Source organism: Ischnura elegans, chromosome 7 (genome assembly GCF_921293095.1).
Source record: "Ischnura elegans chromosome 7, ioIscEleg1.1, whole genome shotgun sequence".
NCBI classification, from domain to species: Eukaryota; Metazoa; Arthropoda; class Insecta; order Odonata; family Coenagrionidae; genus Ischnura; species Ischnura elegans.
The window spans coordinates 84,277,095-84,294,568 of record NC_060252.1 but is presented as its reverse complement, the minus strand read 5'-3'; the positions used below and the strand labels follow the sequence as shown (position 1 = coordinate 84,294,568).

Here is a 17,474-nt window from a genome sequence, read left to right as displayed (position 1 = left end):
TTTCGTCACAATTCAGCCGGAGTCAATACTAAAACCCCCGATCACCCCGTGAAACCTCACAAAAAATTGTAATAAGTCGCCTCTCCGGATAAAGATTCGTCAGAATTCCGCCTCTATTTCGAACTCCTAGGACTTATCAGCACGGAACGTATGATAACGAGTTCTGACCACTGGTTTAACACAAGTATAAAACCCGGTTATTCCGTTGGAACTCCCGGAAAAAAAATTAAAAACCTGCCATAAAGCCTTCTTATATGAGTACTTGTCGCCACAATTACGCCGCATTGCACTACCCTTTACAATCATCGCTACATAATCACTGTAAAAGATTGATGACCGCATGTATGACACATTAAAACCCCGAATACCACTGGGCACCCCTCTCGGTGGAGAAAACCAATTCTGAGGACTAAGCGGAGCAGCAGTCTTTCATCCCCAAGGCGGCGAAGCCGTTCCGAGGAGTAACTGGCATTGGCGAGGGGGAGCTTCAATAACCCTCGGGCGGCGAAGCCGCTGTGGGCTTCATCCACCCCTGGGCGGCGAAGCTGCCCCTTAAACGAATAACGGTGAAAAAGTTGCGAAATGCCCTTGCCCTCTGGGCGGCTATGCCGACCTCAGACGAGGAACAGCGAAGCCGCTCCGTGTGTTAAGCGGGGTAGCCTCGGGGGGGCACACCCAACCCCCGGGCGGCGAAGCCGCCTCTTAATGAGGAACGGCGGAGCCGTTCCGAGGAATGAGCAGGGCGCTTCCCTACCCCCTGGCCGGCGAAGCCGGCCCCTAGCAGAGGTGAGATTATTCAAACTAAAATTCTTCGAACGATCAAAAATGTAGACGGCGAAGCCGGATCCGGGGATTTTAAGGGGCGGAGCCCCTTAACGAGCGCGCGCAGCGCAGCGAGTCTCTATTATATACAGCCCTTGAGGTAACTGACTCACTCATGGATACAAATTCCCGACCACTTCTAGAAGTGCTGGAGAGCTGAAATTTGGCACGCGTGCGGGGAACCGGAAATGATTCGGAGGAAAAATCTGAAAACCGGAAGTTTCCGCCACGTGTCGTCGCTAGGACGACAAAATGGCCGAAATCGCGCTTTTTCCGGGGACCGTCTTCCGGTTTTTATTTTACTGCGCGCAAACCGTGCGTGCCACACGGATCGTTAATGCATTTTTTGAAAGCTGGTAAATGTAGGAACGTAATTATGTTATGTTATAAGTTTCTTTTTAAGAAATATGCTGCCAAAATGGCGTCCGAAAATTGGTTTTTCGAAAAATATTTCATAACTTCCGCTCCCCTAGTCGTAATTACAGGTTTAGGATATTGAAAATGATTATTATATATGCTCATAACTTCGTCTACGAAATAGAGTTAACAATTTTCTTTCATTGTGCTTGGTTACTCAGAAAAAAATTAAAGTATTCCGAAAATCACCGAAAATTACGATTCCCAAAAGATTAACACAAGGTTTTGTCAATTTTTACCAGACTGATTTCTTTCAAACTTTGTAGTTACATACAACTATGAATTGTCTTTCAGAAATCATAAACATCTTGCAAATGATTTAATGGATTTAAACGCGAAAAAATAAAAATGGCGGGCACTACTCACTTTTTTCGGGGACTGGTTTCCTTATTTTTGTATTACTCCTGAAATATGGAGTTCATAGGGCACACTACTGTTAGATATGACAGCAAATGAATGTGACCATATGGTATCGTCATATTTAAACCCCCCGAAACCCTCTAAAAATTAAAATTTGCATATAAGTAGCCTTTTCGGGTATTTTTCGTCACGATTCCGCCACTATCCCAAGCCTTGCCACTCATCACTACGGTATTGATGTCGACGACTGATGACCCCTGGTAGGACAAACCTATAAACCCCCGGTTAACCCACATACACCCCCCTAAAAATAAAATTTTGCATATTACTCTACTTTTTGGGTACTTTTCGTGAGTATACCACCGCCCCCAACGATTCATCCCCACGGAAATTATTTGAACGGATGGTGACCACCTGGAATACACACGTAAACCCCCGGAATCCCCCTGAAATACCCCCCAAATGTAAAATGTGCCATTAAGTCTCCCATTTGGGAACTTCTCTCAAACATTACGCCGCACTTCCCGTCCCCTCTGAGCTCTAGATCCGGAATATTTGGTGAGGGCGACCCACCGTAAACCATACGGGAAAAATACCAGAAAACCCCCGATCACCTCCTGGAACATCACCAAAAAAATCCTCAATCCCAAGGCGGCGAAGCCGCCCCAGAACGAGGAACGGCGAAGCCGTTCCGAGGAGTAACTGGCGTAGGCGAGGAGGAGCTTCAGTAACCCTCGGGCGGCGAAGCCGCCCCGATGTTCAAGCGGCGCAGAAGCTGTGGACTCCCCTCAAACGAAAAACGGTGAAACAGCTCCGAAATGCCTTCGCCCTCTGGGCGGCTATGGCGACCTTAGACGAGGATCGGCGAAGCCGTTCCAAATATTAAGCGGGGAAGCCCCGGGGGGGCACACTGAACCCCTGGGCGGCGAAGCCGCCCTTCAGTGAGGAACGGCGAAGCCGTTCCGAGGAATGAGTGGGGCGCCTCCCTACCCCCTGGCCGGCGAAGCCGGCCCCAAGCTGAGGTGAGATTATTCGAACTTAAAAAGTCTTCGAGCGAACACAAATATAGACGGCGAAGCCGGAACCGGGGTTTTTAAGGGGCAGAGCCCCTTAACGAGCGCGCGGAGCGTGCGAGTCCAGTATATAAGAGCAAGCACGCTTTAAGTTCACGCTGATATTTAAGTCTCGACCCTTACTCCGAAAGTATTTGTATTTCATTTAAAAATGTATCCTGAGAGAATCCCTACTACATCTCAGGTTATTGCTGAGGGGTGGGGAGTGGAACGCTGTGTTCGCTTACACTAGAAAAATGTCTAGAACCGGCCCTGGGGGCGACACATTAGCGGTTTGCCTTGAGACGGCCGTACCATTACCCATTCGCAGCATGCGATGCAAGTATGTTCTATGACCTATTTCCTGCCTCGTGAGCGTAGCCTCTGAATTTATTTCTGCAGCTTGAACTAGGAGACTAGTTACCACCGCTAGATGATGAATGTGATAATAGACGACCGCTACCGCTCGAGGCTTCTCCTGCCCCAGTTATCCCCTCTGGACTCAATTGAGAAATTGACCCTCCACCTATTACTTCCTAACATCTGCCTTTTACCATCGTGCCCCGCTTAATCCTTAGTTACTCACTAAGCGGGGATTTTTCCATATTTATATTACATTTCGAAATAGAGCGTTTAATGCGCATAGATCACTGGTGGTACACTTTGGGTTTCTATTTCTGTACTTTTTCCTCGACCAAGAACATTATCGTATGCAATTCCTTAAGAAAAATTATTCGAAGTGTTCATCACGAAATTTGCATATTAATATGCTTTAATTTTGTTTATAAATAAAAGACAAAAATATTTAAAGTGCTTTTATGTATGATAAGTTACCTAAATGCGATAAAAGACCCTAAAATATTGATGTATATTTAGGAAAACCAACAATATTAAAGTGCGGATAAATCGCCGCAAACGTGCACTGGCGCTTTCCTCGCCGGTACGTGCAGCTAAGGGTCAATCGAGATAAAATTCTAAAAGACGCCTAAGCAAGGGCGAGCCCAGGATCAAAACTAGCGGGGGGGCAAGGCGAGGTCGTTCAAGTGGTAACACAGATAAGGTTAAGGAAACCAAAAGATAATTATAACAGTGCTTTATTAGTTTTTAAAATTATGTGCTCGAAAAAATATTTTATTTTAATTACGTGTTTTATAATAATATCACTTTTCATGAATTTAAAGAAAATTTGTTCAAAATTTCCGTATTGTACTAAATTTACTTTTGCTTAGAGGGGAGGCAGTTGCCCCCCGCTGGGTACGCCCATGTGTCTAAGGCTTGTAGGCATCATTAAAAAATAACGCTAAGGAATTTCCCAATGCTCAATTAACTAACCTAATTACAATAGAAAAATACAATAATGGTCCAGGGTTGGAGGAGATTTCACATTACTCCAACGCCATTCCCCTTGTTCTACGTATTCTGATACCATGCAATCATCATTACAATTTATTCCGACACTTTTACCACCCTGAAGCGTCAACTTTAAAAACTTGCATTATGCAGCATTTTAACCCACGTCTGATAATTTCCCTCGTCCCATTAATTAACTCTCGCAAATCATATAAGGGTGCGCGCTTTCAGTGCGGGTGTAAATTTTGAGTTCATATTAAATGGCGATTCTATTATTTTGCTAATTTCATGTTTAAATCAATACTTTAAATTGAGAATAAGGCATAAATTAAAATTAACTGCATTTCTTCGAAAGCATACATCATCCGATGTAAGTAATATGCCTTTCGAACCTTCTACAGATAGCAAGAGTCCACACCAAAAACAAGGTCGAAGGGCTCCGCACTACAACAATACTGTAAAACGACCGTTGTCAGCAGGCCTTTAAATATGTATGGGAGGTTAGGAAGTGGAGGCCATGGATCATCGACGGCTCTTGCCTAGAAATAGAGTTTGTTAGTTAGTAAAAGAGTCCGTTTCCCTACTTTAAGCACACGATTTAAGTCCATTCTCCGTAGTAGTATATGGAATGCACTCAAAGAAAGAAACCTTTCAGCGCACCTCTTGCAGTGCCCAGCGATTGCATAATAAGAGTCATTCGTAGCAATAGTTATTAATTTTACTTTCTGGTGATTATTTTATATCACTATTATATCTGTTATCCACGTCACCATCATCACTGGTCAACAATCCTAGGATTGGTTTGACGCAGCTCTCCACCCAGTTCTCCTATCAGCTAATCTTTTCACACCTACGTATTTCTTCTCTTTCACATCTCTCTTTACTTGTTCCATATATTTTGTTCGAGGTCTTCATTTTCCATTCTTGCCTTCCACTTGTCCTTCGACGATTGTCTTCATCAGGCCATCATGTCTGAAGATGGCCTATAAGGTTGCTCCGTCTTCTTATTAAGGTTTTCATGAGGCTTCTCTTCTCTCCTACCCTTCTTAGGACTTCCTCGTTACTAACTCGGTCGATCCATTTGATTTTCATCATTATTCTGTAGCACCACATTTCAAAGGCCTCTATCCTTGCTTTCTCCGCTGCGGTCATTGTCCATGCCTCACTTCCGTATAGTAGCATACCCCAGATGTAGGTTCTTATAAATTGTTTCTTTACTCCCATACTTAAGTTTCCCGCTGTAAGCAGGTCTCTCTTTTGGTGGAATGCTCTCTTCGCCTGGGCTATTCTGCTGATAATTTCTTTCTTGCTTCTCCCGTCACTAGTTATCTTGCTTCCCAAATAACAGAATTCATCCACCTCTATCAGTTTTTGCCTCCCTATTTTAATGTTGGTCTTGACTTCTTCTCTTCTGCTGCATACTAAGATCTTGGTTTTCTTCGTGCTTATTTTCAGTTGATATCTACTCATTACCCTACCCATATTAACCAGAATATTTTTCAAATCCTTCTCTGTTTCTGCTATAACGGCTATGTCATCGGCAAATCTTAGCATGCTAATTTTTTATCCATGAATATTCACTCCCAATGCCTTTTCTTTGATTTCATTAATGGCTTTCATTAATGGCTTTCAATGGGATTCAATGGATTTCATTAATGGCATTGAGATTAATGCTAATTTCATTAATCTCAATGTAAACGTTGAAAATTACGGGTGACAATGTACAGCCTTATCGCACTCCTTTCCTAATTTTTGCTTCTTCACAGCTGGGCCCTGATTTTATCACGGCTACTTGGTTTTTGTATAAACTGTGGATGATTCTTCTGTCATTATAAAGAACCCCAATTTCCTTTAGGATTCCAAGCATTGTGCTCCAATCCACGTTGTCAAATGCTTTCTCTAAGTCCACAAACGCAACGAATGTTGGCTTGTTCTTTTCCATTCTCTTCTCTATGAGCAGTCTTAGGGCCAATATTGCTTCCCTTGTGCCTTTGTTTTTTCTGAATCCAAATTGGTCCTCATCCAAGTACTCTTCTGCTTTTCGTTCTATTCTTCTATAGATGATCCTTGTCAGTATCTTTGACGCATGTGTAGTAAGGCTTATGGTCCTAAAATCTTCGCACTTCTCCGCTCTTTTCTTCTTAGGAATAGGGATTATAATGTTCCTCTCGAAATCCTTTGGTATCTCACCTGTCGTATACATTTCACTAATGATTTTGTATAGCTGGTTCAACGTCTTCTCTCCTGAATTTTTAATTAGTTCTGCAGGAATGTCATCAATGCCAGACGCTTTATTTATCCTGAGGTCTCTTACAGCCGCATCAAATTCCGATCTTAAAATAGGGGCTCCCATGTCATCGGCATCCACTTCCCTCTCCTTTTCGATAGCATTCGTTCTGAGGCGACTTCCTTTGTACAAATCTTCCAGATATTCCTTCCATCTCTTCCCTTTTTCTTCGATTTCAATCAATAGTTCTCCGTTTATGTCCCTAAGGGTATTACATCTTACGCCCCTTTCCTTAAAGTGGTTCCTCACTATCCTATAAGCGGCCTCTACTTTCCCATGTTTAAGATTGTTTTGCACGTCTTCGCAAATGCTTTTCATCCACGTTTCTCTAGCCTTCCGCGCTTTACGACATATTTCGTTCCTTATTCTCTTGTAACGATTCTGTCCTTCCTCTGTTTTCGCAGCCTTGTATTTTCTTCTTTCTTCAATGAGATCTAATACTTCCTGCGTGATCCATGGATTTTTCATAACGACTCTTCTTTTACCAAGAACTTCCTCAGCTGCCGCCTGCAGACCACTTCTAATGGTTTTCCAACTCTTTTCCATTGGTGTGTTGGTCGTATCCTCCCCGATTTTATTTTCTACAGCCTCTTCAAAAGCCAGTTGATGCTGAACCTCCCTCAATTTTTCAACCTGCCATATGTTTTTCACGGCTTTCTTCAACTTTTTAAATTTAAGGTGGCATTTCATCATAACAAAGTTATGGTCACTATCGATATCTGCCCCTGGATAACTTTTTCAGTCCTTCACCTGGTTTCTGAATCTTTGTTTCACTAGAATGTAGTCGATTTGGAATCTTCTACGGTCTCCTGGCATCTTCCACGTGTATCTTCTTTGCAGGGGACTTTTGAATAAAGTGTTGAATGCGTCCTTATGGAGAAATATTTTCAACGCTCAAGATAAGGAGAAATATAATTGCTGACATTGAACTTGTCTCAGCCATAAGTCGTGTCCTTCGGCTTCGATTGCCTAAGATTTTGTGCTTCAGTAGTCTAGTTAGGGAAACAATAATGGTACTTTCTTTTCCTCATATTATTTTTTTAACAATTCTAAATCTATGATGTGGCCGGAAGAAATTTAGAACAGATATATTTTATATAGCTGTTGCATTTTAAGACTCGCATTCAAACACAAAAAAATCACTCAGAAAGTCGCATATCCATTTTACTACAGTTTCGTTTAATCTGCATGACTGTTATTTGAATAACAGTTTGTTGTGTGGTACCGTGTCTTAAGCTTTGTTAAAATATTGAAATAATAATTTGTCAACTTGTCTTTTCGATTCACCACATTTGAGAACGTCGTGAAGATAGAGCGCGAGCTGTGTTCCGCATGGTATACCTTTTCGGAAGCCGTGCTGACAGCCAAGGAGGAAATTACGAATTTTATTATCCTGTGAACTAAATGATTTATAATAATACAGAGTTAAATTACAACCAGGGTGGATAAAAATCATTAAAAAATCATTTTTGTTGATTTTTTTCATTTAAATCGGATTTTATTGATTTAAATCTGATTTTATTGATTTAAATGAGATTTTTATGATTCTCCATTCATCAAAAATTCAGTTATTTGCAAAACTAACTATTTGGGCAGCATATTGGAGAATGAACGCTTGCATAAACAACAAGAGGCAACATACTCTACACTCAATACAACATTTAGTCAATCAGGGGAGAGAACTATGGAAATGCCAATGGTATCAAATTAAAAATTACACCAGCATAATATAAAATTGCCATTGGAAGTATCAAATGTACTATATTCTGCGGTTCTAAAGCATATGAAGTTTAGAAAAATTCTGTAATTGCAACTTTGTATAGTGCCTACGCTTAGAAATTAAATCAGAAAACAATTTTTTTTCAACGGATACACTAGTATTCTAACCAAAGCCATTTTTGTAAATTTTCATGTTACATGCATTCCTACAGTATCATTTCTATTTAAGAGCCACCATTGTGCTGATAACTGTCGATTCATTGTATTAATTAAGAAATAAAAATCAAAATTATGCACTTGCAACTTCCTTTTCTTCTTGACTCTTTAAAAATCAAACATATAGATCACATTATGATTTAAATCACTTGATTTTTATCAACCCTGATTACAACATCTCTGCAAAATGAAGTATCGCAGGTATTCTAAGATGCGATTCCACTGCCTTCCAATCGCCAGCTAAGTATAATGAAGTTTCGTAATTACGGCCACTCCGAGTCTGTAACCACTTTCCCCTTTAATAATGTCATTTCTCATACAACTATGGAAAAGCTATTTTCCACTCCATGTCTCACCTCACACACACACAGTTTCTCACGTGCCCAGGATGTGCCGAAGATGCTCCTCAAAAGTGTCTAGGAAAAACGCTTTTTACACACCTGTTTACGCGCTTTTCGCGCGGAAAATTATTATACGCTTTTTATACACGGTAGGGAAAATTGCGTCACGAAAGTTTAACTCTCGTTAGCTGATGAAAGTAGAAACCAAAATTACTATTGATGTTAGGTCGAAAATGCATCATTTTCAAACTAGAGAAACTTAGATCCTAGCGTTCTGATTGGCCGCGAGTTTGCCCTGTTGCCGGATTCCTTGGATCCTACACGATCTCCGGCAGGCAAATCATTCGAAGTCATTTGCTGCCCAGAGCATCCGGCAACAAGGCAAGCTCGCGGATAATGGGAGCGCTAGGCTCAAAGTTTCTCAAGTTTAAAAATGGTGCGTTTTTTAACTAAATGTTATCAGTAATTATGGCTCCTACTGGCATCAGCTATCCAGGGTTTAAATTTCGTGACACAATCTTTCCTCACCCAGTAGGTACACTTGCTTTGATCAAGTTTACATCTGTTTGTCTGTTCCTTCGGCAGAATCTTGCAATTGATTTTTAAACCCACCTCCCATAGTCGGATCGGCTTAAAAATTTCCAAGCTTGCTTGCAACAGATCAGAAAACAGTGTTCAAAATTCAGACATTAAACATTTGTCTCATTGAGCTATAATTAATTAACTAAATTTCCATGTCGAAAAGTCTTTTACATTATATCAATATATGGCGTTAGTTATAAAAAGTTAGTTGGGTAAAAATTACTTGAACAGATCTGGTTTAATCGATTCACCACTAAAAATTAGAAAACAAAAATAAAATTAAAAGATGAAAAAATGATGAAATACGCCATTGAAAAAGCATAAAATGCACTAAAAAGTAAAAAAAAAACTTTTATCACTCGAAAAATAAAGCGTGGGTGCTGATTAGGTTTGGATATCAATATAATATCCATAAATAATATTTGCATATAATATTTGGTACATTATATATACCTTCTTAGAAAATAAGAGTTTTTAACTCTTTTTATGTTATTTTTTTATCTCTCTCGTACTTCACATTGAACTTCAACACATCCGATTCCAAGCAGAAATTCATTAAACGGTCGAGGTTTGCCATCCAAATGTTCTCTACGAAATACCTTCGGGTTTCCAACCGAATGCATGTGTTGATAGGCGCCAACGGTTAGATGGGGTAGTCTGAATTAGTATTGACTTTGACAACAAAATACCCCTCCGCAACCCTGAGGCTCATCAAGATCGTCACCCAGTTGGAACACCGGGGACACTTCAACGTAATCGCCGGTAATTTTGATGATCCATTATATTTTCAGCTAAAAAGCTTCGTCATCACTTCTGCTCATCTATGTCTAACACGCCAAAACATTTATATATCCGCACAACACCTTCCCAGAGTATACACGAAAATCCATTGCAATAGGATGCATTACCTCCGAGCGACCAATCTCCAATTATTACTCGTAAAAAAATACATTTACTACCTAGAAATTTTCACAGTACATATAAACGATATAACTAACCTCAAGATAAAAATAGGTGGGGGAAAAATTGAGCAGGCAGAGCTGATTTCAACTCTTTGGGTGGCGTATTAGCGGAAAAAGGATATTACGGTAAGGAAATGAGTAAAAGAATTGCTTTAGCAGAAGAGGCGTTCATGAATAAGAAATATCTTATCAGAGGATCGTTAAGAAAAACAAGGTATAAGGGAAATGACAGTAAAGAGTCTGACATGGAGTGTAGCGCTTTACGGTGCGGAAACATGGACACAGGAGGCGTTCGAGACATGGACAATGGAGGCGGACGCGAAAAGACTGGAGGCGTTCGAGATGTGGGTGTGGATAAGAATGGAGTCCGTGCATCTTGTGCGATGTAGTGATGAGCGATGAGTGCTACCTGTGATTGAAGAGAAGTAGCCGACCACTGCCGGTGACTAAATCACTAAATTCTCGAAATCACTGCGACTGTGAATACGGTGAAGATAGCTTAGGCTGCTACCACTGCTACTAACTACCAACAGTATAATAAAGGATGTCTTATTCATCTTTTATGATGAATAAGACATTCTACACGAAATATACAGCCGACGGTTTGAATCATGATGGTTTGAATATAAAACATGTTTTTAAAAAATGCCGACGGGATTTTAATGATTGCCACTTAACAATTACTTTACCATATCAAATTTACTTAATTATCGTAATCAAAGCCGTAGGCAGGGGAGGGATCAAGGGGGATTGTTCCTCCCCCCCCCCGAAATGATAAAATTAAATAGATACTTTATGCTCGCTTGGTACTCACACGACGATATTATATCGTAGAGCGGCGCAGGGACATCTAGTAGTCCAATGCGACAATCCACATTCGGTGCGGACATTCAGGACACGACTTTACGTAGGACCGGGAATCTTTTTCTTTTGATTACCAACCGTTGCTTTACATAAACAAATTTTACGCCAATATTTTCGCTGAATTTCATTTTTTAACCGTTAATTTTTTAAACATTATCTCCGCCGCCTATCGGCGGCTGCCCGATCGGCGAGATTGTTTTCAAAAATAGATGTTAGCGCATATCTTTCTATTTCCTACTATTTGTTTCGTATAATATTTCTGTAATGTAATGATTATCTATGACCAATTTATTAATATTGACGACAATTTTACCAACAATTTTTCAGGTCATTACCATGCCGCCTATCGGAAGTGAACCGCTCTCCGTGATGTTTCCTATTCTGCTAATGTCGGCAAGCAAGCTCTTTCCTCGCATAGCAGTGTTATTTATTGGTCTCACGATTAGACTAATGCAAGCCAGAGTAGCAAAAACTTTAAACATAAAATTTTATTTAAGTATACTAAAAAAATGTGTATTTCAAAATAATTACACGCTATTTTGTTTCAAAACTTCATCTAAAATATATTTCTTCTTTGAATACAATTCACACTTTTATTATTAATTCAAACATTAATTGGATAAACATTGCAACAATTGTAATTGGAATTTGCAACATATTTACCGATTAATAGTTATGGAACACTCTAAAACAGGGTTCAAGACATAGTCCTGGTTCACCATCACACATCGGGCAGTACGTGACGACGTCTCTTCTTACTCCTGTCGTTGAGCAGTTACGACATCTTTTTCTTTGCGCTCTTGAACCCTTTTCACTTTGTATTTGTACTGGCAAATGGATCTTTTCCTTTCGCTGGATTGGCGCTGGAATTTCTGCCGGCTTGTTTTTGAAAATAAGACTGGCGATTACACTTTCACGAAAATTCTGAAGACTCATGTGTTGGCTACTAAATTTATTATGTAGTATTTGCGAGTTGTTTAGAAGTATTTGAAACATGTGTATCCCTAATTTTAAATACCATCTCAGGCTTCTTCTCTCCACTGGATAATAAGAAATAATCTGGTCCGCCCTATCTATTCCCCCCATAAATTTATTGTATTCGGCTACAACGCTTGGTTTTTTAGAAATTTTACCCCTTCTGTTTGCTACTTCTATCATCTCTCCACAATGCTCCGAGGAAATCATTAAAACTTCTCTTCTATCCTTCCATTTGCGTATGAAAATTCCTTCTTTCGTATACTGGCCCACTACTTCTCCTTTTGCCAATTTTTTATTTACAACATTATGAGGGTTGCCTTTCCTAGTGTTTCTGAGAGTTCCCGTGGAATATATTTTCTTTCCCAGCAGTTCTCGCGACAATTTATAGCTGTTATAGAAGTTGTCCATGTACACAGCATGACCAACATTAGTATAATCAGATAGAAGCGAATGTACAACTTTTTCTGAGTGACCAACTCCCCCAACATTTGGATCCTTGGAACCTGTGTAAACCAAGCAATTCAAAACAAGCCCATTTGGTTCCGTTAGCATGTACAATTTAATACCATATTTATGCCTCTTGTTTTTTATGTACTGCCGGAAATATAGTCTTCCCCTCCAAAGTACCATCGATTCATCTAAGCTAAGTTGTTTCTGAGGATAGTACACTTTTTTCATATTGGTCTGGATAAGATTCAAAAGAGGGCGGATTTTGTAGAGTGGATCACTTGGCTTAGGGTGGCCATCAGGAGCGTTACGACCAAAATGTAGGCACCGCAAAATGATCATGAACCTGTCTCTTGGCATGGCCTGTGAAAATGTGGGAAATTCATAAAGCCCATCTTTTCGCCAATAATATTGAATTTTATTTATTCTGATAAGCCCCATATGAAAAAGTAGCCCTAAAAATATTTCAAACTCCCCTCTAGTCAAGTCTTTCCATGGTTTCATTTTAGATTTATCAGCTACTGATTTATTCTGCAATTTTTGGGCATAAATATTTGTTTCAGAAATTATGTGGTTGAAAAATTCATCGTTTGCCAAGAGCATGAAGAATCCTATTGGATCTAAAACATGAGGCCGTATTTTGAGTCCAGAATTTCCAGTAAAAGCAATAGGAGTGATAACTGGCCGTTCAGTTTGCCATCCTGCCGGGGATATGCGTTTACCTGAATCACTTGAGGCCTGACAATCGCCATTTGCACCACTGTCATTCTCGGAGCTCTCGTCGGTTTCCTCATCTTCAGAGGAGACATCAAAATCCGAATCTGTTGCACTTCCATCCGAAATTTCTTCTTCCCTCTCAAAGAACCGAGCGATGTCTTCGTCGGAGATAGACACAGGGTGACGAAGTGCGCTCCTTGTCCGCTTTCTTGATGAATTCGGATTATTCTCCATGAAGTCTTCTTAGAGTAAAATAAAGAAAAAGGTTAAATTATTTCTCAATATTGCTGTAAACATTGAAATCAAACATTTCAAATAAAGTCGTACATACCAATTGAGCTGGTTCTAAGTTTTATCTAAAGTATACTTGAAGGTATTTTACGTCATTCGAAGCGAATGGTATTTATGAAGCAACTTCTTATTTATCCTGCGGAAAACAACGAGACCATAATCATTATCGGGATAGCAGCAACAAATAGAAATTCATTTTTTATGAATAAATAGTAAATACTATTGTTGAATTCTAAAGATAATCAATAAATAGAATAATTATATTTATTTTTAAAATTGTACTTACCTTATGTATGCTCCGTCTTTCCAGTAATGTCCTGTTTTGTAAGCTTCAAAAATCCTCAAACTGGAGTGTGAAAACAGTGATGAATTAAAAGCGGTCGTAATACGTGTAACCCATTGAAAACGACGAGTAGTTATGCGGACGAGATTGCCGTTTCCCCTTTATATATATGCCTTGAATAACAATGTCGCGAAAGCAAAAATAAAATAGGTACATTGTACGAAGCACACAGCCAAAAAGTGTCTCCAAAAGGCAAACTGATGGTTTGCTACATAGGAAGTGTTATCTTGACTTCTTTGAAGATAGCGACTTGCAAGATTGTAAAAATATAATTGTGGAAACATGATACACGGAAAAAGGGTAAAAAACGCGTCAGGAATACACGGAATCAAATGACATAGTGAATGAAAAATAAGAAGGCTTCATTGTATTTCCGAAGCATGACATTTGAGAACGGGGGGCAGATTTTAGAATGTAGTTCTATGTAAAGACCGGGTAAAATTCAGGAGACAGCTGTGACGAGCGGGCGACAAAAAAATTTCATTTTGGATCACCAGTGTTTCAAGACGCCGAAAGGCGGCGGCCGATCCTTGGGAAAACACGGCACGCCGCCTATCGGCGGGGCCCGACGCGAATGTGTTAAGTCAATAATTATCTGAGCGAATTTGTAGGTGCAGTGTGTGTAGCTGTAGTGCAGTGTGTGAAATAATAGTGCTGTGAATTAGTAGAGAGGTGAGTGACTTATGAGCTTCCTGAGGGACCGCAGAATTGACATCGACACCGAGGAGTTAATTCATTTGGTCGCTGCAAAAAAAAGCTGGAAGGCTAAATTCAACTTTATAATAATATTTTTATATTTTCCTTTAAGGGTTTTATTAATTATTATTAATATGCATATTTAACCGTATACGCTATTTTATTTATCTTATAAAAATAATTTTATGTTTGTCTACTGTTCCATAACCCTCCCCCTCCCCCAGAAGCCGTAGGCCGTAGCCAGAAAATATTTTCTGGCTACGGCCTTGATCGTAATATAAACTCAGAATCAGAACTACTCCCTACTAATTAAAAAAATATTTTGCCTAATTTTTCCAATTTTCAATAAGTTTATTCGTTCCTTTTGCGGAGACCTCATTCATAGGGATTGGACAAAGTAGCAGGAATAGCAGCGCCACAAATCACGGATGACTTTAATGAGTGATTCTCCTCGGTGATCGCAATCACAGTTAAGAACCACCTTTACTGATGAATAGCAGTCACAGGTAATGAAGTGATCGGAAAATCACAGTTCCGCTCATCACTAGCACGGACAGGAAAAGGAACGGCTGACACTTCTCGATCGATAGAGAGGAAAGAGAAGGTATGGATGGAGCGAGTACTTAGATTGGAGGCGTTTTTGAAAACAGTGTTGGACAGTAGCATGTTGGGTAAACGAGGGAGAGGAAGGAAAAGAATATGTTCATAGATAGAACGAAAAGGAGGAGACCTTATCGCGAATTTAACAGAGAAGCCCATGGAGAAAGGGGCGACTGCCAGAATCCTTCCTAAATACTCCCCGGAAACCAGGAGGGGTCCGGAACCCCTCGAAATTTGAAAACACAATTATTTTCCTTCATAAAAGAAAACTATATATTAAAAAATCATGAATTAACGAAATATTTTTTTAACAAATGAAGGTTTTTCGATTATTAAAAGTGTTTAAATTACCATTACTTAGTACCTACCTTGTTTTTCAAAAATTCTCCTCCCTGATTTTGGACCCCCCCCCCCGAACAAAATTCCTGGCTAAGCCACTGCCGGAAACCTAACTTAATCGGAAGAATACCTTAATAATAATCCTAAGGCTTCACTCGGGTTTTGAAAACTTCCGTCAAGAGCCAAGCGGTCTCTCTACTAAGATACCTCGCTCCCCCTAAGTGATAGAATCATCAAAAATAATTTTGGGAAATATGATAAATGTAAGAATTAAATCCACTGTTTTCTTAGAAATTAAAAGAAAAGATGTTTAGTATCCACACGCAGAGAGTAAATAAATATGTCACGCATTAGTTCGTGGCGCAAGGTGAGCTGTGACCTGCCCTGAAAATAATTCACCCTCTTGTTGAGGAAAATGGGCATTCTCCCCACAACTGCAAACACTGGAATAGAAATTTATCTTTGATAGTTTTCCCACACACCGCTTCCGTCATCTATTCCGGTTCCGGTCATTCACGCAAACGTACATTAACTTGTACATGTTAATGCCCCGTGTAACCAGGCCTTAAAAGGAATTAGCCGCAGAATAGAGATGGAATATTACATGTACGGTTCCACTGAAAAGTGTTCGCTAGTTGAGGTTTCCGTCAAATAAAGGTATTCGATAGGGTCATTGCGAACCGAAACTTTGAACGCAAGAGGTGTTCGCTCTTAACTGATTCTAGTACCTATACCGGGACTAGCTACTCTCCGACTGCGTCGCGCGACTTGAACTGGCTGATGCATAATATGCTAAGCAGTCCAGACCTTCTTGTCCGGTTTTGCGCACACATTTACACAGAGGGGAATAACGCCTCGGTAGCTTAACTGGATGAAGTACTCGGCCGGAAATCGAGGGATCCGGGTTCGAATGCCAGTCAAGGCGAATGATTTCTTTCCCCTGCGGAATTTCGCACATTTGTACATTACGGTGCCCAAGGGCGTACCCAGGATAAAAACTAGGGGTGGGGTCAAGTCATGGTTGTTCAAGTTATAGGTAAGATTTAAGCACGGGAAAGGTGAATGAAACAATCATTTTAAGGAAACTGTAATTGTCTTTATTAGTTTTGAAAATTAATTGATTGAAAAAATATTATTTTCCTTAAAGACGTTTGCGATATTTGCTTCTAGGGGGGGGGGGGGGGAGAGGGCAGCTGCCCCTCGCTGGGTATGCCCATGACGGTGACTCCGTAATGTTATCACCGTGACCATTACCGGTATTCTAGAATTCGTTAGGGTAGTTTTTACTGTAACGAATGAATGACTTACTACCTTTTTCGTTCTCTCCGCAGGACACTCCTCGCACTCCTCCTTGGCTGTGCAGCGGTGACGTATGCAGGCAGAGACAGGGATTCATTTGCCTCGAGTAGAAGCGAAAGCGATAACGCTTCAGAGGTCAGTACATACGATGAAATTTTCACTCCCATACCGCGAGTGTCCGCATGCCGTTCGCCTAACGCAACCAAAAACATTTCTAAAAACGCACTAATGATATGATTTTCACGCTATAATCGGTAAAATGAATGTGAGGATCTGAGCTTTATGGTCTTAAGAACAGTGGCGCAGCGAGGAGGGGTTTCGGGGGATAAACCCCCCCCCCCCCCCCCTAGAGCTCTGAGAAATTTTTAAGTTTAATCCATTTTGCTTATTTGGATCGGTATAACTTATAAAATAGTGTTAGGATTTATCAAATATCCCTCAGAAAGCCGTAAAATTCGCCATTTTGAACCATAATTCTTAAATATTTGCTGGAGGAGGGCCCCCGCAACTCTTGCTTACCCTGGCGTGTATGCAATACCCCCACACCCGTAAGTATTAGTTGCGCCTAAAACCTCCCCTAGCCTTAATTCCTAGCTGCGCCCCTGTAAAATACAAATGGTATAATTAAATGCACCAAAGTGATCACTTCGACCATGTATTTTTGTGGAGATCTTATACTTCCAGTGTTGAAAAGGGCCTCTTGGAGGCCGAAATAGCACTATCCACACATTCCTTGTCCTAATTTACATTTCGACCTGCTCTTTTGAACTCATTCTCCCGGCATCTTAAGCC

The 17,474-nt window shown here is 40.3% G+C and overlaps 1 protein-coding gene across 1 annotated transcript in view; it reads left to right on the top strand.

Annotated features, from left to right (window-relative positions):
- The window catches only part of LOC124162896, a 108,636-nt gene that overhangs the window by 77,533 nt on the left and 13,629 nt on the right, over positions 1 to 17,474 (top strand). The window contains exon 2 of the mRNA XM_046539595.1: positions 16,715 to 16,817. Coding sequence (XP_046395551.1) covers positions 16,715 to 16,817 — 103 coding nt within the window. The remainder of the gene's footprint in view (positions 1 to 16,714; positions 16,818 to 17,474) is intronic.